Source organism: Mya arenaria, chromosome 10, assembly GCF_026914265.1.
Source record: "Mya arenaria isolate MELC-2E11 chromosome 10, ASM2691426v1".
Classification (NCBI taxonomy): domain Eukaryota; kingdom Metazoa; phylum Mollusca; class Bivalvia; order Myida; family Myidae; genus Mya; species Mya arenaria.
Window position 1 is genome coordinate 21,837,551 of NC_069131.1, and position 23,253 is coordinate 21,860,803.

The 23,253-nt window shown below is 37.4% G+C and overlaps 2 protein-coding genes and 1 pseudogene across 2 annotated transcripts; all 3 read right to left on the reverse strand.

Annotated features, from left to right (window-relative positions):
- Positions 1-2,851: 2,851 nt before the first annotated feature.
- On the reverse strand, positions 2,852-5,134 carry LOC128206276 (cytochrome P450 1A1-like). Its single transcript, XM_052908644.1, has 2 exons — positions 5,124-5,134; positions 2,852-4,972 (listed from the first exon to the last, which is right to left on the reverse strand). Exon 2 carries the CDS (start codon positions 4,871-4,873, stop codon positions 3,545-3,547), a length of 1,329 nt encoding a protein of 442 aa, XP_052764604.1. The 5' UTR covers positions 4,874-4,972; positions 5,124-5,134; the 3' UTR covers positions 2,852-3,544.
- A 4,837-nt stretch (positions 5,135-9,971) lies between these two features.
- On the reverse strand, positions 9,972-12,128 carry LOC128206717 (cytochrome P450 1A1-like; annotated as a pseudogene).
- A 3,638-nt stretch (positions 12,129-15,766) lies between these two features.
- Positions 15,767-20,974, reverse strand: LOC128205041 (mitochondrial nicotinamide adenine dinucleotide transporter SLC25A51-like). The gene is made up of 2 exons (XM_052906445.1): positions 20,904-20,974; positions 15,767-19,996 (listed from the first exon to the last, which is right to left on the reverse strand). Exon 2 carries the CDS (start codon positions 19,902-19,904, stop codon positions 18,963-18,965), a length of 942 nt encoding a protein of 313 aa, XP_052762405.1. The 5' UTR covers positions 19,905-19,996; positions 20,904-20,974; the 3' UTR covers positions 15,767-18,962.
- Positions 20,975-23,253: the final 2,279 nt, after the last annotated feature.

Below are 23,253 nucleotides of genomic sequence, written 5' to 3' on the forward strand. Positions count from 1 at the left end.
AAATATAATGGATAACTTTCTGCCTATCTGCTCTCCCATTTTGTGGATATTCTATATCTTCAAAATAGATTATCAAACTAACTTATGTTGCATAACGCTTCAGCCACCTCAGCCCCAATCAAAATAAACAACGATTTTCAATAGTTTAATGATATACTTGAAGTCCAAATATGTATACATGTACAAAGAAAATGCGCTCCATATCTACTTGGAACACTCAATTTAAATAGGAACTTCAAACCACAACCGACATCTCAGCTGGGACGACAGATGTTTCAACTTTTGAGTTTATATAGTAGCTTCAAATGTCAACCGACATCTTAGCTGGGACGACAGATGTTTCAGCTTCTCAGTTTATATAGTAACTTCAAGTGTCAACCGACATCTTAGCTGGACGACAGATGCTTCAGGTTCTCAGCTTATAAAGTAACTTCATGTGTCAACCGACATCTTAGCTGGACGACATATGTTTCAGCTTCTCTGTTTATATAGTAACTTCAAGTGTCAACCGACATCTTAGCTGGACGACAGATGTTTCAGCTTCTCAGTTTATATCGTAACTTCAAATATCAACCGACATCTTAGCTGGGACGACAGATGTTTCAGCTTCTCAGTTTATATAGTAACTTCAAGAGTCAACCGACATCTCAGCTGGGACGATATATGTTTCAGCTTCTCAGTTTATATAGTAACTTCAAATGTCAACCGACATCTTAGCTGGACGACAGATGTTTCAGCTATTGAGTTTATATAGTAACTTCAAGTGTCAACCGACATCTTAGCTGGACGACAGATGTTTCAGCTATTGAGTTTATATAGTAACTTCAAGTGTCAACCGACATCTTAGCTGGATGACATATGTTTCAGGTTCTCAATTTATATAGTAACTTCAAGTGTCAACCGACATCCTAGCTGGACGACTGATGTTTCAGCTTCTCAGTTTATATAATAACTTCAAGTGTCAACCGACATCTTAGCTGGACGACAGATGTTTCAGCTTCTCAGTTTATATAGTAACTTCAAATATCAACCGACATCTTAGCTGGACGACAGATGTTTCAGCTTCTCAGTTTATATAGTAACTTCAAGAGTCAACCGACATCTCAGCTGGGACGATATATGTTTCAGCTTCTCAGTTTATATAGTAACTTCAAATGTCAACCGACATCTTAGCTGGACGACAGATGTTTCAGCTTTTGAGTTTATATAGTAACTTCAAGTGTCAACCGACATCTTAGCTGGACGACAGATGTTTCAGCTATTGAGTTTATATAGTAACTTCAAGTGTCAACCGACATCTTAGCTGGGACGACATATGTTTCAGGTTCTCAATTTATTTAGTAACTTCAAGTGTCAACCGACATCCTAGCTGGATGACTGATGTTTCAGCTTTTCAGTTTATATAATAACTTCAAGTGTCAACCGACATCTTAGCTGGTCGACAGATGTTTCAACTTTTGAGTTTATATAGTAACTTCAAATGTCAACGGGCATCTCAGCTGGGTCGACAGATGTTTCAGCTTCTGAGTTTATATAGTAACTTCAAATATCAACCGACATCTTAGCTGGACGACAGATGTTTCAGCTTCTCAGTTTATATAGTAACTTCAAGAGTCAACCGACATCTCAGCTGGGACGACAGATGTTTCAGCTTCTCAGTTTATATAGTAACTTTAAATGTCAACCGACATCTTAGCTGGACGACAGATGTTTCAGCTTCTCAGTTTATATAGTAATTTCAAGTGTCAACCGACATCTTAGCGGGACGACAGGTGTTTCAGCTTCTCAGTTTATATAGTAACTTCAAGAGTCAACCGACATCCTAGCTGGACGACAGATGTTTCAGCTTCTGAGTTTATATAGTAACTTCAAGTGTCAACCGACATCCTAGCTGGACGACAGATGTTTCAGCTATTGAGTTTATATAGTAACTTCAAGTGTCAACCGACATCTCAACTGGGACGACAGATGTTTCAGCTTCTCTGTTTATATAATAACTTCAAGTGTCAACCGACATCCTAGCTGGTCTACAGATGTTTCAACTTTTGAGTTTATATAGTAACTTCAAATGTCAACGGACATCTCAGCTGGGTCGACAGATGTTTCAGCTTCTCAGTTAATATAGTCACTTCAAATGTCAACCGACATCCTAGCTGGACGACATATGTATCAGCATCTCAGTTTATATAGTAACTTCAAATGTCAACCGACATCTCAGCTGGGACGACAGATGTTTCAACTTCTCAGTTTATATAGTAACTTCAAATGTCAACCGACATCCTAGCTGGACGACATATGTTTCAGCTTCTCAGTTTATATAGTAACTTCAAGTGTCAACCGACATCTTAGCTGGACGACAGATGTTTCAGCTTCTCAGTTTATATAGTAACTTCAAATGTCAACCGACATCTTAGCTGGGCGACATATGTTTCAGCTTCTGAGTTTATATAGTAACTTCAAATGTCAACCGACATTTCAGCTGGGACGACAGATGTTTCAGCTTCTGAGTTTATATAATAACTTCAAATGTCAACCGACATCTTAGCTGGGACGACATGTGTTTCAGCTTCTCAGTTTATATAGAAACTTCAAGTGTCAACCGACATCCTAGCTGGACGACAGATGTTTCAGCTTCTGAGTTTAAATAGTAACTTCAAATGTCAACCGACATCTCAGCTGGGACGACATATGTTTCAGCTTCTCAGATAATATAGTAACTTCATTTTAAATTTACAAAAAAGTGTTTACTTTTTACACAGATACCCTTTTTTAACGTCCTTGTGTTACTCAAGGAACAAATGAATACAATTGTTATATATTCGTAGTAAAATATTTTTATTTCCTTCTTGAATATATCATATCATTATAGCAGCGTCATTATCGTGTTATCCAAATATGTAATACATGTAAAAATGATATAATGGTTAATCAATGTAAATTAAACATAGATATAATCTCGACACATTTGCATCCTAATTATGGATGGCTTGCCACAATTAACTAGCAAATATTGTCATCTGTTAAACTACATAGAAAATGAATAAAACCCATCCAAGACATTTGAAGAATATTACATTTTTAATGAAACACTATCTTATATAAATTTAAACAACATTTTTTATTTAAATCATATTTATACCTCCCACATAATTAAAGCCACATATGCCGCTATGCCCAACGATTTACTGATTTACACACATTCATCATTCGATATAATACGTGGATATGAGAAACTCCGTTTACATACACATGGGGTTAGAAGATTAACAATCAAAGCATATCTGCATGTTTGTCGGTTTACAAAATATATCAGCACCAGTGTGGTGTCAATATTAAATTACAGACCAATATACAGATCGATATCCCGAGGATTGGACAAAAATACTTAGACCGTAGCGAATATCAAGCCAAGAGGGAACGTTTATAAAATGTAAAACAAAATTCGTCCTTGACATCCACTTCAAGCTAGCGATGAAATCGGGTCAAGCGATATCGAGCCAACGGGTTTCGACTGTATTGCATATTCAATCAAACGTGATTGAATTTAACTCCTATTCTGCACCATGATATTGCATTTCTCCGGGGTATAAACCAGTCCCGGTATCGGTGTCAGGTCCGCTGTGCCTGAGAGTGTAAAGCGACACTGCTGCATGAGAGATGAAAACAAAATGAAGAGGTTGATGTTGGCTAATTGTTCACCAACACATCGCCTCCGTCCGAGGCCAAACGGAAGTGAGTGTCCGAGTAATGCGGTGTTGATTTCCCCGCTTTCAGTCAAAAAACGCTCAGGTCGGAAATTGTCAGGATCTCCCCAGGCCTTTGCTTCATGGGAAACGGAGAACATATTAAGAATGACAACGGTGTCTTTGTCAACATGGTAGCCACATATCTTGGAGTCTTGTATCGCGTAGTGCGGCAAGGACACCGGAAGCATCGTAACAATGCGCATGACTTCCTGAATGACTGCTTCCGTGTATACAAGGCGGGGCTTATCTGCGAGAGCTGGCGGCCGTTCTTGTCCTACAACGCTATCAATTTCCTCTTGGACACGGCTCTGGACGGCAGGGTATGCCGCCATGTACAACACAAGCCAGAGTGTCGTCTTATGTGTAGTGTCAAATCCGGCACCCTGAAGGTCCACCAAGGACATGATCAATCGCATTTTTGTCAGCTCATACCCGCCTTCATCGTCTTGTTTCAGTTGCTCGGCGGCATTCAGAATAGCATCGGTTATATCGCGTACATTGTCCTTATCAAACGTTTTGTAGTGCTCTTCTACTTCTGATAACATAATTTTGTCTGATTCGCATTGAAGGTTCCGCAGCGTTTCAAGTTTACCTGGCATAACATGTCTCAGCCAGGGCATGACGTCAATTGGGCTTCCGCTTCCGCTAAAACGATTAATCTCCTCTATCCCGTTTGCAATGACCCTGACGTGTTTGTCTTTATTTACTTGTTTCGACTTTCCATACAGTATCTGATACATAATACTTGCCACGGCAAATTGTACATCATCTTCAAGGGAACCAGCTGTTTTTGAAAATTTTGCGACAAGAGTCTTCACTAAGTTCTTGGCCGCAGTATCAACAATTTCTTCTACAAACATTTGTCTTGTATTTGTAAACATTCTCAAGGCCTGCGCTAATAGTTTCCGTTGCTGAACATAGGCAGGAGAGAAAGTTCCAAACGCGAAATCCTCGTCCCCTGTCCGACTACGGAGTACCTGTGCGGAAACAAAATCGGGGCGGCCGGAAAACGCATCACCGGCCGTTAGCGTCGCTTCTTTCACGGCAGCGTAGCCATTAACAACGATTGCTGGCCAGCTTCCCAAACGTATCCTGTAAACGTCGCCGTATGTATTACGCCACGCCATGAGCTGCTTAGGGGGGAATTTCCCTAGCAACGGAAGGTGTCCGACTACGGGGAATCCCCAGGGTCCGCCTGGATACTTCCGGTCTGAGAAAATCCATTTCTGTTGCATGTAACAATATGAGAGTAGAAATCCCAGAATAGTTATTCCAATAACACACAAGGAATTAACATCAAGCATATTGGCAAGAAAAGACCTATCCGAATTTAATAACACGTATTATGTTCACACACGGTTCAAACAATAAACGTACATCCAAATAGAAATTGAAGTAGTGAGCTGTAACTGATAATAATGACAATCTCCCGATTTTAACACTGAATGTAAAGAAATCTTCTCATTAAAGCGCGTCAAGTATACTCAACTGATAAACATAATTATACAGCCACATCACATAATCTAGTTTTCAGAACCGTAAGCTCTTTATCTACCGTGATACATCACATCAATCGTGCTGATATCTTTGTGATGTCTTTAAAATGTGCTTTTGACTGTACTGCACAGAACATGATAATTGATAAACGATGTATATAGAGGTTACCGAAATAGAACTTTAAAGCTGCACTCTCACAGATTTACCGTTTTTACAACTTTTTTTTATTTTTTTGTCTTGAAAAGAGCAAATTTTCGCGTAAATACATGTATCTGCAAACAAATGTCACAAAATTGCTGACAAGATATCAGATCGCAGATTTTCATTTTTCGTTCGAAAATTAATGTTTTAAGGCTTAAACCGTCACTAGCAGTTTAAGAAAAAAGCATAACACATCAAGTTTTCAACTTAAATACAAAATTCTTCTAATTTTTGTCAGCAGTCTTATATAGCTGCATATTCGCAAAAAATTGGCTCGTTTCAAGACAAAAAATAAAAAAACTGTCAAAACATTCAATCTGTGAAAGTGCAGCTTTAAATGTACTCACTTATGTTTTGGGACCAATTTTTTTACAGGTTATGCGTCTAAAACCACTTGCTTTATCATTATGAAATCGAAATTGCAGAAAAATACAATTGTAATATAAAAAGGTATTTTGGTTTTATTGGGATGCGAACCCACGATGAAGTCAAGAAAAAATAGAAAACTGACGCTAACACCACTCGGCCACCAGGACTTGTACAACAGTGTTGGCTATTTTGACATTTTAACAATACATTGATAACACCACGTGATAATGTCAATCAGCCAATCACGTAACACAGCTGAACTAATGTGACTATTTTAACAATTCTAATGATTTGCCACACTTTATTTCGTCATTCAAAAAGAGTGCCCTTTAATAGCATTTTAGAATTTACTATAATTTGAAAAAGCACGTGCATTTTCCAATAAACAAAAATCATAACGTTTTCTTGGATGTCTCCCCATGTTTTTTTCCACATTTGATAGGTATTTTCCGTGTATTTAGTCATGCTGGAAAATCTGGCGCCTGCTATATAAGACGAGTTATGCGCAACAACGCGCCAATTCTTATATCTTTTATTCTACAGTTTATGAAAAGTAAATTATGTCATTTCAATATATTTCATACAATTTTATGCAAGACTATTAATTAGAAATGATTTTTAGAGGAACTATTTGACGCCAACTGTGATCTTAAATTACTATGCATCATGACGTCAGCGAACAAGCCTCGTAACCGGCTAACCGGTCTATCCGGACCGGAAACATACCATATATATTACTTAAGTCTTATTTTGTTCCACAGAGTTTTACATTATAAGATATGGAGTTGATTTTTGTTGATGCGTCGATGGGTTGAACATTGGATACGAGTGTTATGAAAGTATTTGAAGGCTTGCAACATAAACACAGCGTATAATTAATAGTAAGATTACCTGAATTAAAATCTTAATGATTGAGCGTAGCGAACGAGCCCTTCTTAATATTTAAGAATTAATTCAGGTCATCTAACTGACTTAGATTACAACCTCATTTGCTGACACATTGTCAACGCAAAATCTGACATCGGGATTGGGTATCGGATGAGTGGCAGGTGGTGGACCTTTAAACAATCGCGAAAGGTAAAGTTCTTAATGATTAAGCCTAGAACTTATTGGTTACCTATCTGTTATTTAATCGGCTGTAAATATAGGTTGTATTCTAAGTATGATAGTGAAACAGACTGACAAGATAAGTTATTCTGATTCATGGTGTTCTGAATTTCCATTATCCTCTTAGTAGTCAAGATATTCTCACAGTTGTTAGATATCCGCCTTGGTAGAGTATTAGATTATCTCTTTCTGGTCCGCAACATTGAACTTTGGCGCTGAAACTTAGTGGGCTTCGTCTCGAATACATGTTTCGAGCCTAAAGTGAATATTTGCCACAAACTTCACGAAAATCTTTCAAGTTGACTAAGAGATACGTAGCGTACTTGGAATCCTGGCCCCAATTTCTCGAAACTTCTTAAGCTTAACATGCTTAAGTAGCTTATTTCAATTAGGCAATGTACATACCTTAGTCGGGTTTTGATTAATGAAAAACAGTTTATTGGGATTATCATAATGATAATTCCTATCTAAAGCATAAAAACTCATAAATAAGTAAATATTACGCAAATTATTGAAAGACAAAAATAGTGAGCTTAGCTTAATCCTCTTATAAGGGACTTAAGAAGCTTCGAGAAATTGGGGCCATAGCTCTTACCTTTGTCCTTGAATTGTGACATTGCGCCGGCATGTCTGGGTCTGAACTTCGTCTCGATGACGTGGTTTCTTCAAGACGTGTTAGAGAAAGTGAGCGGACACGAAATAATACACACATGTTATGGCTACAAAACAAAATGTTATGTGACACATGCATACTATCAACGTTCAACCATTTCTAAGTGTTATTCTTCAGGGACTCGTTCATGGTTTGTAAAATACACTTGTTTTACTACGAAAAAATGTGGCAAATCATAAGAGTGTTAAAACTTATGACTGATGGATGGAACACCTTCAACAAATGTTAATTTATGCTCTAAAAAGGTCTACGAAGTCCACAGTTTTAAAAAGCGTTACTTGCGCGATTCAACAAAAGGCTATAGCCTGATTGGTTGATTTCCATTATCACGTGATGCAACCAATGCTTTTAATAAAGGTTTTAATATCCCTCAGCTTGGAATGAGTGTCCAAGGGATAGTTGATAATATGTTCGTTTGTTGTTGTTTTCGTGAGATTATCGTCATGGGTTCACTTCCCAATAAAACCAGTTTCTATACTTGGTTTTTTGGCAATTTCTATAACATTTTTTAAAATAATTATAAGATATGTGTTATCAGATGCATTTCCGGGACAATCATTGTTAGTGCCAAAACATGAACGAGTCTCTTTCAGTTCCATCAATGCAAACTATTGATATATGCATAACTCTTGGTTGACATAATATTTTGAATGCAAAATGTGTCCGTGTTATACTTCGCTGGCTTTATCAATCAACCGTTCATCAGTACCATTGAGAGCCTGCTACCGACAAAGTATTTTTTAACCCTTAACAACATGCAAATATGGGAGAGGGCCGTTTTTTGTGTTGTCAAAACTCGTGGTCAAATTATTTGCATTTTACAATGTCGGTTTCAATTATGTGTTAAACCTTGCATTGATATTTTTATTGTAACATGTGTTTTCGTGCATAGAAATATTATCGTATAATGCGTGTAGGAGTAAGTCATACAATGTCATCTTGCAACTAAAGATTGCAGAAGCGCACAATTGATCCAAATAAAACTTCAGTTTCAGGTTATAATCATGTTTCGCAACTCATTATGACATTGAAATAATAGTAAACTCCCTCTTTGCACATGGGTGAGATCTCGACTGTTGATCTCCAGCGTTTTGCACCTGTTACACACAGCGTTTTGCACCTGTTACACACAGCGTTTTACACCTGTTTCACACAGCGTTTTGCACCTGTTTTACACAGCGTTTTGCACCTGTTACACACAGCGTAGCGTTTTACACCTGTTACACACAGCGTTTTTCACCTGTTACACACAGCGTTTTACACCTGTTACACACAGCGTTTTGCACCTGTTACACACAGCGTTTTGCACCTAATATGCACTCATCTCTCAAGAATATTGAAACTACCCACATGCATGGATAATTTAAAGCCTAGCAAGCTAAAATCGTTCAAACGAATTTTTGGACGAACGAACTCACAAACGTAAGTTGTTGTTTTAAATCCCCCGATGTATGGCCAAGGGCCGACAATCTTAAATAAAAGAGAAGTCGACCAAATGCCATTGAGTGTGACCTTGACTTACATACATATGCCTGGCATATTGTTAATATTTGTGCAATGTTAAGTAAATGCTGGACATGCCCAAATCTTTCTTGAGCGGCAAAACCAAATTACGTTGATGTGTCAGCTCGAGATTATATAGGAACTTAGAATCTCAACCGACATCTCAAAAAGGACGGCAGGTGTTTCTGCTTCTTAGATTATCTAGTTACTTCAAATGTCAACCGACACTCAGGTAGGACGACAGTGGTTTCGGCTTCTGAGTTTATATAAGAAAGTCAATTTGAAACCGAGACTTAGCTGGGCGACTGATGCTTGAGATTTTCAGTTTATATAGTAATTAGTCACTTCAATTGCCAACCAATATCTCGACTGGTACGACAGATGGTTCAGCGTCTGTTTTTATAAAAGAACTTCAAAAGTCAACTGACAACTCAGCTAAGACGACAGATGTTTTAGCTTCTGGAATGATATAGTAACTAGTTACCTCAACTGCCAACCAACATCTCAGCTGGGACGACAGATGTTTCAGCTTTTGAGTTTATATAGTAGCTTCAAATGTCAACCGACATCTTAGTTGGACGACATATAATTCAGCTTCTGAGTTTATATAGTAGCTTCAAATGTCAACCGATATCTCAGCTGGGACGACATATAATTCAGCTTCTGAGTTTATATAGTAACTTCAAATGTCAAGCGACATCTTAGTTGGACGACATATAATTCAGCTTCTGAGTTTATATAGTAACTTAATTTTAAACATACAAAACGTGAAGTTTTTACTTTTTTCACAGATTCATTTTTATAAGGTCATTGTATTATTCAAGAAACAGATAAATACAATTGTAATATATTCGTAGTATTCTTTATTAGCTCCCTTTAATATATCATATCATTAAAGTATCATATCGTATTTAAATATGCAATACATGCAAAAATAACAGAATGTATTATCAATGTAAATTAAACAGACAAATAATCTCGTTACTGTACACACCTGCATGATGGATGACTTACCTTAATTAACTTGCAAATATTGTCATCTGTTTAACTACATAAAAATGAATAAAACCCATCCTAGACATTTTAAGACCATTACATATTCAATGAAACACTATTTTGTATAAATATTAACAACATAATATCTCACACATGAATAAAGCAACATATATATTTACCACTATGTTCAACGATAGACTGATATATATATATTCGATATAATTCGTGGATGTGAGAAACTCCGTTTATATGCACATGGGGTTAGAAAATTAACAATCTAAGTATAGATGCATGTTTGTCGGCTTACAAAATATATCAGCACCAGTGTGTTGCAGTACAGTCGGTATCCAGTTCGAGCTAGCGAGAATATCGAGCCAAGCAATATCGAGCCAACAGGTTTTGACTGTATTACGAATTCAATCAATCGTGATTGAATTTAATTCCTATTCTGCACAATGATATTGCAATTAGCCGGGGTTTAAACCAGTCCCGGTATCGGGGTAAGGTCCACGCTACCAGACACTGTAAAGCGACACTGCTGCATGAGAAATGAAAATAAAATGAAGAGGTTAATGTTGGCTAGCTGTTCACCAACACATCGCCTCCGTCCGAGGCCAATCGGAAGTGAGTGACCGAGCAACGAGGTGTTGATTTCCCCGCTCTCAGTCAAAAAGCGCTCGGGTCGGAAGTTGTCAGGATCCCCCCCCCCCAGATCTTTGCTTCGTGAGAAACGGAGAACAAATTAAGGATGACAACGGTGTCTTTGTCAACGTGGAAGCCACATAGCTCGGAGTCCTTTATCGCGTAGTGCGGCAATGACACCGGGGCCATCGTAACAATGCGCATGACTTCCTGAATGACTGCTTCCGTGTATACAAGACGAGGCTTATCCGAGATCGCTGGCGGCCGGTTCTGCCCTACGACGCTATCAATTTCCTCTTGGACACGGCCCTGAACGGCCGGGTATGCCGCCATGTACAACACAAGCCAGAGTATCGTCTTATGCGTGGTGTCAAATCCAGCACTCTGAAGGTCAAACAAGGACATGATTAATCGCATTTTTGTAAGCTCATACCCGCCTTCATCGTCTTGTTTCAGTTGCTCGGCGGCATTCAGAATAGCATCGGTTATATCGCGTGTATTGTCCTTATCAAACGTTTTGTAGTGCTCTTCTACTTCTGATAACATAATTTTGTCTGATTCGCATTGAAGGTTCCGCAGCGTTTCAAGTTTACCTGGCATAACAAATCCCAGCCAAGGCATGACGTCAATTGGGCTTCCGCTTCCGGTTAAACGATTAATCTCCTCTATCCCGTTTGCAATGACCCTGACGTGTTTGTCTTTATCTACTTGTTTCGACTTCCCATACAGTATCTGCTATATTATACTTGCCACTGCAAATTGTACATCACCTTCAAGGGAACCAGCTGTTTTTGAAAACTTTGTTACAAGAGTCTCCACTAAGTTCTTGACCGCAATATCAACAATTTCTTCTACGAACGATTGTCTTGTATTTGTAAACATTCTCAAGGCTTGCGCTAATACTTTCCGTTGCTGAACATAGGCAGGAGAGAAAGTTCCAAACGCGAAATCCTCGTCTCCTGTCCGACTACGGAGCACCTGTGCGGAAACAAAATCGGAGCGGCCGGAAAACGCATCACCGGCCGTTAGCGTCGCTTCTTTCACGGCAGCGTAGCCATTAACAACGATTGCTGGCCAGCTTCCCAAACGTATCCTGTAAACGTCGCCGTATGTATTACGCCACGCCATGAACTGTTTAGGGGGGAATTTCCCTAGCAACGGAAGGTGCCCAACCACTGGTAATCCCCAGGGTCCGTCTGGATACTTCCGGTCTGAGAAAATCCATTTTTGTTGTATGTACCAATAGGAGAATATAAGTCCCAGAATAGTTATAACAATAGCACACAAGGAATTAAAATCAAGCATATTGGCAAGAAAAGACCTATCCGAATTTAATAACATGTACAATGTTCATACACAGTTCAAACATTAAACGTACAGAAATAGAAATTGAAGTATCTGATAATAATGACAACCTCGCGATTTAAAGATTGAATGTAAAAACACCTTCTCATTCAAGCGCGTCAGGTTTATTCAACTAATTAACATTTTTATATAGCCACACCATATAACCTAGTTTTAAGAACCTTCTCTACCGTGTTACATCACATCAGTCATGCTGATATCTTGTGATGTCTTAAGATTTGCTTCATATATCACATGCACAGAACATGGTAATAAACAACCGATGTATATAGAGATTACCGAAAAAAACTTTAAAGGTACTCGATCATGTTTTGATACCTATTTGTTTCACAGGTTATGCGTCAAAAATCACTTGTTTTATCACTATTGTATCAAAATAACAGAAAATTACAATTTTAGTATAAAAAGGTATTTGGTGTAAGTGTGGTGCGAAGCGAAGCCGGTGAAGTAAAAATAATTTAAAAAATGACACCACCACCTCTTGCCCACCAGAACTTGTACAACAGTGTTGGATATTTTGACCTTCTAACAATACACTGATAACACCACGTAATGACGTCATTCAGCCAATCACGTAATAACAAAGCTGAAATTATTTTACCTGTAACGCTAATGAAAATTGTGGTTTTTTAATACGATATTTCAGCAAAAAACATTAGCTGTAGGGTTTCAGCTTTTAGTATTTCGTCAAAGAAACAAGTGCATTATGCAAAGAATATTGGCGAGTCCATTTTAGCATTTTAGAATTGATATTAAGGCGAATAAGCACGCTCATTCTCCAAAAAACAATAATCATGACGTTTTCATATTTCGTTTCAGAGTATTTCCCTTTCCCTTCAATAAAAAATGAATATTTTACGACGTGTGACCAAATTGTTCGTAGACACATGTAATTTCAAGTACGAAACGTTTTCATTGTAACGTTTAGTAGCTCGATATATTTATTGAAAGATTTCATGAAAGTTTGGAAGTCATCAGAATTAATTTGCATCATCAGGATAAAGGGGTTTGAATCCCATCTGCGTTTGTCTTTATGAAAAACATTCGGAGCTCCTCGGCCATTTTTATCGAAAACAACCTCGGATGTGTGTCAGTACATCAGTTGAAGTAGTTCGTATTTTTTTAATTATATCATTACTGAAATGTAGTGTTGTAGAATTGTATTTATTGATCTAAGTTTAAAGTGATTGTCAGTGAAGTATGTTATTGCAAACATAATTAAGATTCCCAAGAGTTAAGTCTTAAGAGTTTAACTGCTATATTAAATTACCAAGCGATCTACTTGCAGCGGACTTAAACGTACCTCTTTTTGAGTATGTAAACCGTCCAAATACATCCGAGGTTGTTTTCGACAAAAATGGCCAAGGAGTTCCAAATGTAGGAAAAATGGTATCGTTTGACGGTGAAGTTCAGCAAATATTGATCAAATTGAGTGTAGCATTCGGAAAAACCCCGTAAAAAACTACAATAATCACCGGTGACTTAACCTATTGGGGTAATTGTGTCTAATATTAAAGTAAAGTAACCGTTAATTTTGTATGTTCACACGCAGAAACAACAACATAATGTAACAATGACTAACTGTATGTAGCCATTACCTAGAATGGCGGCCATCTTGAAAAAATAGCGGCCATTTTGAATTTTTCGTGGCTAACGGAATTTTCCAAATACGTAGACCCAAAAGAGTCTCCATGTCAATTTTGGTGCTTGTTCCACAATGTGAACGTTTTTTTCACTAATCTGCCGGGCTAATGCTGGAAAATCCCATCTGGCATGCCAGATGAGTCAAGAGAAACAACGCGCCAATTCGCATTTCTTCTATGCTATGGTCAATGTTCTAGCATGAATTCAAATCTTAATGTTTAAGAATGGGCGAGGTGAGCGTAATTCAGGTCATCTAACTGACTTAGAATACAACCTCATTGGCTGACACATTGTCAACGCAAAGTCTGATGCAGGGATTGTGTATCGGATGAGTTGGAGCAGGCAGAGACCTTTTAACACCCGCGAAAGTTGAAATTCTTAATGATTAAGCCTAGTACTTAATGGTTGTCTATCTTCAATTTCATGGGCTGTAACGTTCGTTGTTTGCTAAAAATAGTAAATTATGTCATTTCATTAAAGCGCAATTAAAAAATACTATGCAAACTTTTAATTAGAAATGAATTTTTTAATGAACTATTTGACGTCAACTGTGATCTAAAATTACTACGCGTAATGACGTCAGTAAACAAGCAAAACAAGCACCGTAAATGGCTTACGGGCATGCCTTCGGGTCGGACTTTCTATCCGGACCGGAAACAGACGATAGATATTACTAGTCTTATTCTGTTCCACGAAGTTTTACTCTATAAAATATGGAGTTCATTTTGGTTGATGCGCCGATGAGTTGAATACAAGATATTAGTGTTATGAAAATCATTGAAGAATTGTAACATAAACAGAATTCAAAACATACTATGTGATAGTGTAATGGCCAGACAATTTCAGTTATTCTTATTCATGATGCGCTGAATTACCCTATCCTCTTAGTAGTCATATTCTCACAGTGTTAGCAGTCTGACTTCAGTTTATGTAATAAATTATCTCTTCCTGTTCCGAAACATTGAACGTTGATGCTGAAACTTAGTGGACTTTGTTTCGAATGCATGTTTTGCAGTTATACTGAATATTTGCCTCCGATTTCAAGTGGACTAAGAGATACCCAGCGTACTCGAAATCTATGGCTCGTACCTTTGGTATTGAATTGTGACCTTGAACCGGCATGTCTGGCACTTCGTCTCGATGAGGTGGTTTCTTAAAAATCCTTCAATACGTGTAAGAGATAGGGGGCAAACAAGAAATAATACACACACGTTATGGTTAGAACCTTTCATATCAAAGTGTGGCCTTGAGCTGACATGCTTAGTATATGGGTTATGCACGTTGTCCCGATGAGGTGAAACTTTTACCGATGGGGTTTAGGAGAAATAAAGCCGACATAAAATATATGGTGCCAACCTTTGACATTGATATCTGTGACCTTGGCCTTAAGCTAGAGCGCCTGGAGTATGGGTTCTGCATGTCGTGTAAATATGGTTTACATTTTACCAATGGCTCAGGAAAATAATTTAAGGACTTAAGCAGATACAGAACAGACATGAAACCTTTGACTCGAACTTTGACCTAAAACTGTGACTTTGACCTTGAGTCGGCGCTTATTACGTGGGTTCTTCTCAACTCAAAGAAGTGGACGTTAAAGCCGAGTTAGCGTTTGAAGAAAATCAATCTGAGCGTTTAGGAGATACTAAGCAGACACGAAGTGAACGGCTTGAACAATTGACCTTGAACTATGACCGTGACCATTAATCAGAATACCTGGAAGGTGGTTTCTTCACATTGTTTCGATTTGAGGAACATTTGATTCGATTCCCATGATAATCCTTCAATGGTGAAGGACCAACAGAGCGGACACGAGTGTGAAAGACGAATATTGAGCTAAAACAATGGTTCTACCCATGCACAGCGCAGGGTGCGGAAGTAAATTTACGCAAATGATTATTGTTTGCCTAGGTGGTGAACATAGCAAATGGCGATAGTTTGAAAAGAACGCATGATACTAGAATACTAATGTTTTTATTATGACTTTTCGGAAATAACTATGATGAAATTGTGTCTTAGCCCTGTGAGTGCTGACGCTGGTTTTAAGAAAAATGAAAAATATATCAAATTGATACATTTACTATTTCAAACAGTTATAAATATCATTTATATTTCACTAATGAATCAATAAAACACGGGAAAAGCATATACTGAAAACAATTACCTTAGTGAAAAGCCATTTCATTTATTAAAACAATAACATTAATTATCTAACAAAAATCAAGTAAAGTTTAATTTCATGTATTAAATAGTTCAGTAATAACTTGATTAGATATAACGTATACAACTCAATTCACAATCCTAATTTCTGAATCATTTAAAACTGATAATATTATCATAAACATGATTGTATTGAGTATCACAATATATGACATAAAGGTGAATGTATGGTTTTATGGAAGGCATTTAAACCCATTGGACAATTGTTCAGCACTTTGTTAAGTTAACAATTTTGTTAACATCATGGTTGTTAACTTTCAAACTTTTACTACTCATGAGGTTTGTGATCAGCAGTACGTCTTTATTTTAGAGACAACTTTGTCAGCTGCTGTTTATTTTTAAATATACCAGCACTCCATACACTATCAATCGGAGTACCTTGGCCAATTTTTCTTCGAAACAACCTCAGATGAATATGGACAGTTAACAATGTCAGAATTCTTTACATTTATCTACGCTGCAAGTAGATCGCGTAGTAATTTCAAATCGAAACCAAGACATCAATTAGAGAATACACTTGACTCTGAGAATGCCAGTTTGTTTGGGGGGGGGGGCTGTCTTACACAAAACATAAAATACATGCAGACACCAACTTTGTTGGCGTCGCCGTCATTTTAATTTTACTAACTACTTTAACAAATGCACCAGCATACATCGAAGACTCAGCGGAGATCAGCCAAGTGTTCAGATTGCATACACTATTTGGCATTCAAATGATGTCGCTAACAACGTTGATAACTCCCACAAAATTCTGAACAATAGACCCTAAATTGTTTACACAATAGACACAATTCATTCATGCAAGTTCATGCAATATTTACCTTTTCACAATACATGTACATCTATATCGCATTCGGACCAAATTATACATGTACATACAACCACGGACATGGTTTGGGTTTCCCTGCTATAATTTAACTACTAAAACCAAATAAAAACAAAAAAGTCATAATGTAGTACGTTCATTACAACAGATTTATCATAACTTAAAGCTGAACAATGAACATGCTACTTTTTATTTCTGGTTTGTATAAGATAGAAAACACAGCAGATTTATCACGACAAATAACACTGGTTTTATTACGGTTAACCAGCCTGCAAAGATGTGTTATTGCATTTTACATATTAATATCAAGATTATATATATATTTGTTTAATATTGATGAATTCTTTGATGATTTTACATGCATAACATTTTTGAATAGCAACAAAATGACGATACTATTATGATAAGATGAATGTAAAAAGGAGGTAATAATGCACCAATCAATTGTAACCACAGTCCCCCAGGTCCGCGGAATAGCGGGGACTTTGACTTTCAGTCCAGCCAAGCCAGGGCAAAATCTCCGCCCTGCAAGGCGAACAGCTTGTTAAAACCCCGCCAAATGCACCCGCACCCCAGAGACCCTAGATAAGACCAATTTCCCGCTATATTTGGTGTGAAGACAAAACCACCGCATTCACCCGGCACTGCGAGGCCACCTGGAAGGTTAAAACACGGCCCATTTCCTCGGCTATCCCCGGTTTACCCCCGAACCTGGCGGGGCCGTGGTTACAATTGACTGGTGCATAAAACAACATTTAACTATGATTATACAGCAATTTTATTTTAATTTGTTTCTTAAATATCATAATGTCTATAAAACAAAGGTCTGAATGAAAACTTATAATATATTCAAACTTAACATTTTATAACTTTAAAATAAAACTTTTAACATTAGCACTTTTTATTAGTAGTAATGGATGGATTAACTAAAATTGCTTAGAATAATTAATATTCAACAATAACAAATAGACACTTAGAAATTTCAAAAAGAAATGTACAAGAAAAAAATATCTAAAAACAAACTGGTTACATTAAATATTTTGAAATAGATGCATTTAATTCAGCCCATGTAGCATTGTTAAAAGTTTGTTAGTTTGTTGTTGTTTTTTTTCAGAAAAAAAGGTATAACTAAAATGAGTCGTCTGTCTTAAATTATTATAACCAGTTTTCAGCAGGTCACCAGGGGAACCAATAGGCCTTTATATCATCATGTATGCAAGTAGTTAAACTTGGCACATTTTTAGGCTATTTCATTGGCTAGAAATGTATCAAATCAAAGTATCAAATATCAAAGTTTAAACCTTGGTATTTGCAAATAGTCACAACAGTGAAATTAATTAACTGACAGACAACCTAATCACTAATGTCATGTTAGAAGAAAATATCTGAACTCAATGTAAAATCTATTTGTTGATGATAACATGGTAAGCATTCATAATTATCCTGTAATAGAAAATGAAAAAGACTCTTTTTCGAACCCCAACTTATCAACAGCTCAATGAGTTGGTATAAGAATACATGAATAATCAGGACTCTAAAAAATTCTGATTAAAACCCGTCAAATTACAAATGTTAACAGAAAAATAAATAACTTGAGTTAAAAAGCGACTAATGGGAAACCTGAGTATTCGGTATATACATGTATTACCAAGACCTTATATGTATGTACTTTTATCTATATTATGTACCATTTGGGTCAGGGTCACCTTGTATAAAATAGATGTGCAACTCTATCTTTAGAGAAAAACCTCTATATTGAGGGCTTCCCGCTAGAGTCTATCTCATTTACAGATGCACCTCTTTATTAAGAGATACATGTATAGGTGTAAATATAGAAGTTCATCTCTATTTATGAAATAGAGGTGCACCTCCAGAAGCTAATCCATGATTTGACATAAGAGGGGGCTTAACTTAGGGGCATAAACTTTTGACTTGCGCCCCTCCCCCAGAACCAAAATTAAGGTATTTGTAGTGAGGTTTCCTGTTACTCCCCCCAGAAAAATTAAAACAATTTTTAATCCGAAATTGTGAATTATTGGCATATTTGATTACTTTTTTTCTCCTATATTAAAATAGAAAGTAACGATTTTAAATGTGCCTCTAATTCGGTGCTACTGTCAGCTTTAAGTGACTTTTGACCCAAATGGTCTGCCATATATCTAAATAATATCACAAACTAGTAATCATCAGCACTAACGCTAAGGAACACATTTTTCTTTAATAACTCATAGGTAGCATTAGCGATTCCCCAAGACAATACAGCCCTTGTGTAATTTATGTGTACGCCTCTAAACAACTTTTTTAAGCTGTAATTTCTCTCCTTCAATATTGTGTAAAATGTCGGCAGCATGTGCTTGAATTCTCCACCCACTTGACTTTGCATGTGAACTTTAACAACATTGACCGGGTAGAATACAGTGCTTATAAATGCCCCGAGAAAAGCTCCGCTCACAAAGTCAAGAACAACTCGTTCACCAGTGGACTCTATTCCTGCATAGGTTTCTAACAAATAATCTCTTCCTAGGAAGAATAACACATTGCTTGGACCATTTCTTAATAAAATAGGTGAAAGCCCTCTGTAGAACTCTTTCACTCCATACGTGAGGTAAATATCCTTAAAAGCATGGACAGTATTGTTGTATTGAGCATGGTAGGATCTGTCTTGCATTAGCACTTGCACGCGTTCAAAGGGAGACAGCAGTGCTTCCACTGTGCCAGCTAACATAGCCGCAGAAGGTTTCACAACAAACGCTGGAGTGGATGGACTATTGTGATAAATCTGGCGTTGGAAATCATAATACAACCCAAACATGAGTGACATTGATGTCGTTTTCTGCAACAAAGGTGGAAGCAAGCCTCTGTATATATGAGTCAACCCCTCTTTCCGTAGCTGTTGAATGGCTTTTAATGTCTTTACACCATGAAGCTGCTGACGAAACATTATTTTGTTGATTGGGAAGGTCAGACTTATGTTCACAAATGCTGCCCCCCAACCACAAACATACTCCGGCTTTTGCCAGTGTCTGAGTAACTCGGCAACATAAGCTTCCTCCGCAGCATTGCTTTTCACAGTTGGCATTTCAGGAGGCAGACCAGCATTGCTACTCTGATTGTTCATGTTAGGTCAATGAGGTATTTACATGTGTATGCTTGCATTGAAAGTTAAAACTCAGGTAACATGATTTGTCACAAATCGATCATGTTGTCAACCTGAAAGATAAAAAAAATATTATATATTTAAAAATGAAAAGGCCACACTAGTACATATTTTCCTTTAATTTAAAAAAAAAGAAAATCTCAAAATTCATTAAATGATGTTTCGGAGTGGTTGGTTTATTGATATTTTACTGTTTGTTCCCAAAATGTTTGAAAAGGTACTGTGTGAAACATATTTTTCTCCCACAAGTAGTTCTAGGTGTCTTCCCCACAAATGGTAATAAGGCCATCGGTGTTTTACCGATTGACCTTAAAACTTGTTATGCACCAGTCAATTGTAATCAAGCGCCACCCCCACCAGGTCCAGGGAATACTGGGGTAGCTAAGGAAATATGCTGTGTTTTTAGCTTCCAGGTGGCCCCGCAGTGCCAAGTGAATGCGATGGTTTTGTTTTTCGCACGGAAATAGCGGGGAGTGGGCCTTACCTAGTATACGAGGGTCGAGGACATTTAGCTAGGATTTTACCAGCAGTTTGTCCCCGCAGGACGGGAATTTTACCCGGGTTCAGCTGGACCGAAAGTCAAAGTCCCCACTATTCCCCGGACCTGGGGGCCATGGTTACAATTGACTGGTGCATTAATGTGTTAATTCAATCAACTGGAACATCAAGGCTGCCAGTTAATTCTTGATGTTTCAGTTGTTATGGTATAAGCTTGTGAGATTTTAATGTTAAAATATTGTTTATCTACAAATATAATGAATACAATTAACATAAATGCCTTGGTTTTACAATATGTCATAAAAAAACAATACTTTTGTCCGAAATTTTCCATTCCGAAACAATGCTATTTAGTGTCAAGAAATATATCGCTTACACTGAATACATTCAGAATAACAAGCGCAAACATTCTGAGAAACAATTAATTAAATATGGAAATTATCAACGTATAAATAAACATACGTTTCGCTGAAAAACCAGCAAAGATTTGTGGTTGACAGATGTCAAACGGAGGTCGCCATTTTCATTTGAACAATTATCGACTAAAACGGACGCTGTCGGCATAATTAATATTTCCCGTTTTCTTGGCGCTGTGTCGTTGCTCTCAAAAACATTTTATTACGTTAAATTAAATAATAATGCCGCCTTTCTAGTAAACATAATGCTAATTTAGAAGACAACTATTAATTTCTATTGTTGTACGAAGAGAATATATTTAATGTGTCCTACATGTATACGTTCACTTTTATGTGACCGAAAGTTTGTGCATAAATTACATGGTCGAAATTACATACACCCTTACACATTGTGCAAATTCAGTTGTAATTACATATGATTTGTATACAAGGCTTGTACCTAGATAATCATGTTTTGTCGGACAGTAGCTTGTAGCTAGTCTTACCATGTTTGAATGTAACGTTAAATCTAATCTTATCTTATCTTATCTTATCTTATCTTATCTTATCTTATCTTATCTTATCTTATCTTATCTTATCTTATCTTATCTTATCTTATCTTATCTTATCTTATCTTATCTTATCTTATCTTATCGAACATCAGCTTCTCGGAATTGTCCAATCAACTTCGCACATTTTATATAAAGGTGATTTATAAGTATAACATAAATATGACATCGGCAATACACTAACGGATCCAGATGGGGGGCCTCCTTTGAACTCGTCCATGTTTTCTTTTAATTTGAAAATAGGAGGTAAAAGGAATAAAACACGAACAAAGTGCACAATTTCGGACTAGAAATTGTTAAAACGTTCTCAGGGGATTATTCTCAAAAAACCCTGCCAACTCTTTCAACTATCTAAATTTCTGTTCCGAGGAGTGGGCGCACGTCAAATGGTTACCATCCAGCTACGCACCCTCTAGCATCAAATCATGGCCACATCGGTAATGTACAAATGTCAGACGTTACAACCACACAGGTAATATACAATTATCAGACATTACGGCTACATCGGTAATGTACAAATGTCAGACGTTACAACCACACAGGTAATATACAATTATCAGACATTACGGCCACATCGGTAATGTACAAATGTCAGACGTTACAACCACACAGGTAATATACAATTATCAGACATTACGGCTACATCGATAATATGCAAATGTCAGACATTACAGCTCCACAGGCAATATACAAATATCAGACATTACAGCTCCACAGGCAATATACAAATATCAGACATTACAGCTCCACAGGCAATATACAAATATCAGACATTACAGCTACACCGGCAATTTACAAATGTCAGACATTTTAGCCACACCGACGGTATACAAATGTCAGAAATAACAACCACATCGGCAATATTCCAATGCCAGACAATATAAGCACACCGACAATATACAAATATCAGACATTACAGCCACATCGGCAAAACACCACTGTCCGACATTGCAACCACACAGACAATAAAAAAATGTCCGACATCACAACCACGGAGGCAATAAACAAATGTCCGACATCACAACCACACAGGCAATATACAAATGTCCGACACCACAACCACACAGGCAATAAATAAATAAATGTCCGACATCACAACCACACAGGCAATATATTAATGTCAGACATCACAACCACACAGGCAATTAACAAATGTCAGACATCACAACCACACAGGCAATAAACAAATGTCCGACATCACAACCACACAGGCAATATATTAATGTCAGACATCACAACCACACAGGCAATTAACAAATGTCCGACATCGCAACAACACAGGCAATAAACAAATGTCAGACATCACAACCACACAGGCAATATACAAATGTTCGAAATCACAACCACACAGGCAATAAACAAATGCCAGACATCACAATCGCACAGGCAATATACAAATGTCCGACATCACAACCACACAGGCAATAAACAAATGTCAGACATCACAACCACACAGGCAATATACAAATGTCCGACATCACAACCTGTGTACACAGGCAATAAACAAATGGCAGACATCACAACCACACAGGCAATAAACAAATGTCCGACATCACAACCACACAGGCAATATACAAATGTCTGACATCACAACCACACAGGCAATATACAAATGTCAGACATTACAGCCACTTCGACACTACACCAATGTCCGACATTACAGCCACTCAGACAATAAACAAATGTCAGACATTACAGACACACAGGCAATATACAAATGTCAGACATTACAACCACATATGGCGATAAACAAATGCCAGACATTACAGCCACACGGGCAATAAACAAATGTCAGACATTACAGCCACACAGGCAATAAACAAATGTCAGACATAACAGCCACACAGG

Bases quoted from the DNA above. Each gene is read 5' to 3' on its own strand.
- LOC128205041 (XM_052906445.1), bottom strand. From the start codon at position 19,904: ATGAACAATCAGAGTAGCAATGCTGGTCTGCCTCCTGAAATGCCAACT.
- LOC128206276 (XM_052908644.1), bottom strand. From the start codon at position 4,873: ATGGCGTGGCGTAATACATACGGCGACGTTTACAGGATACGTTTGGGA.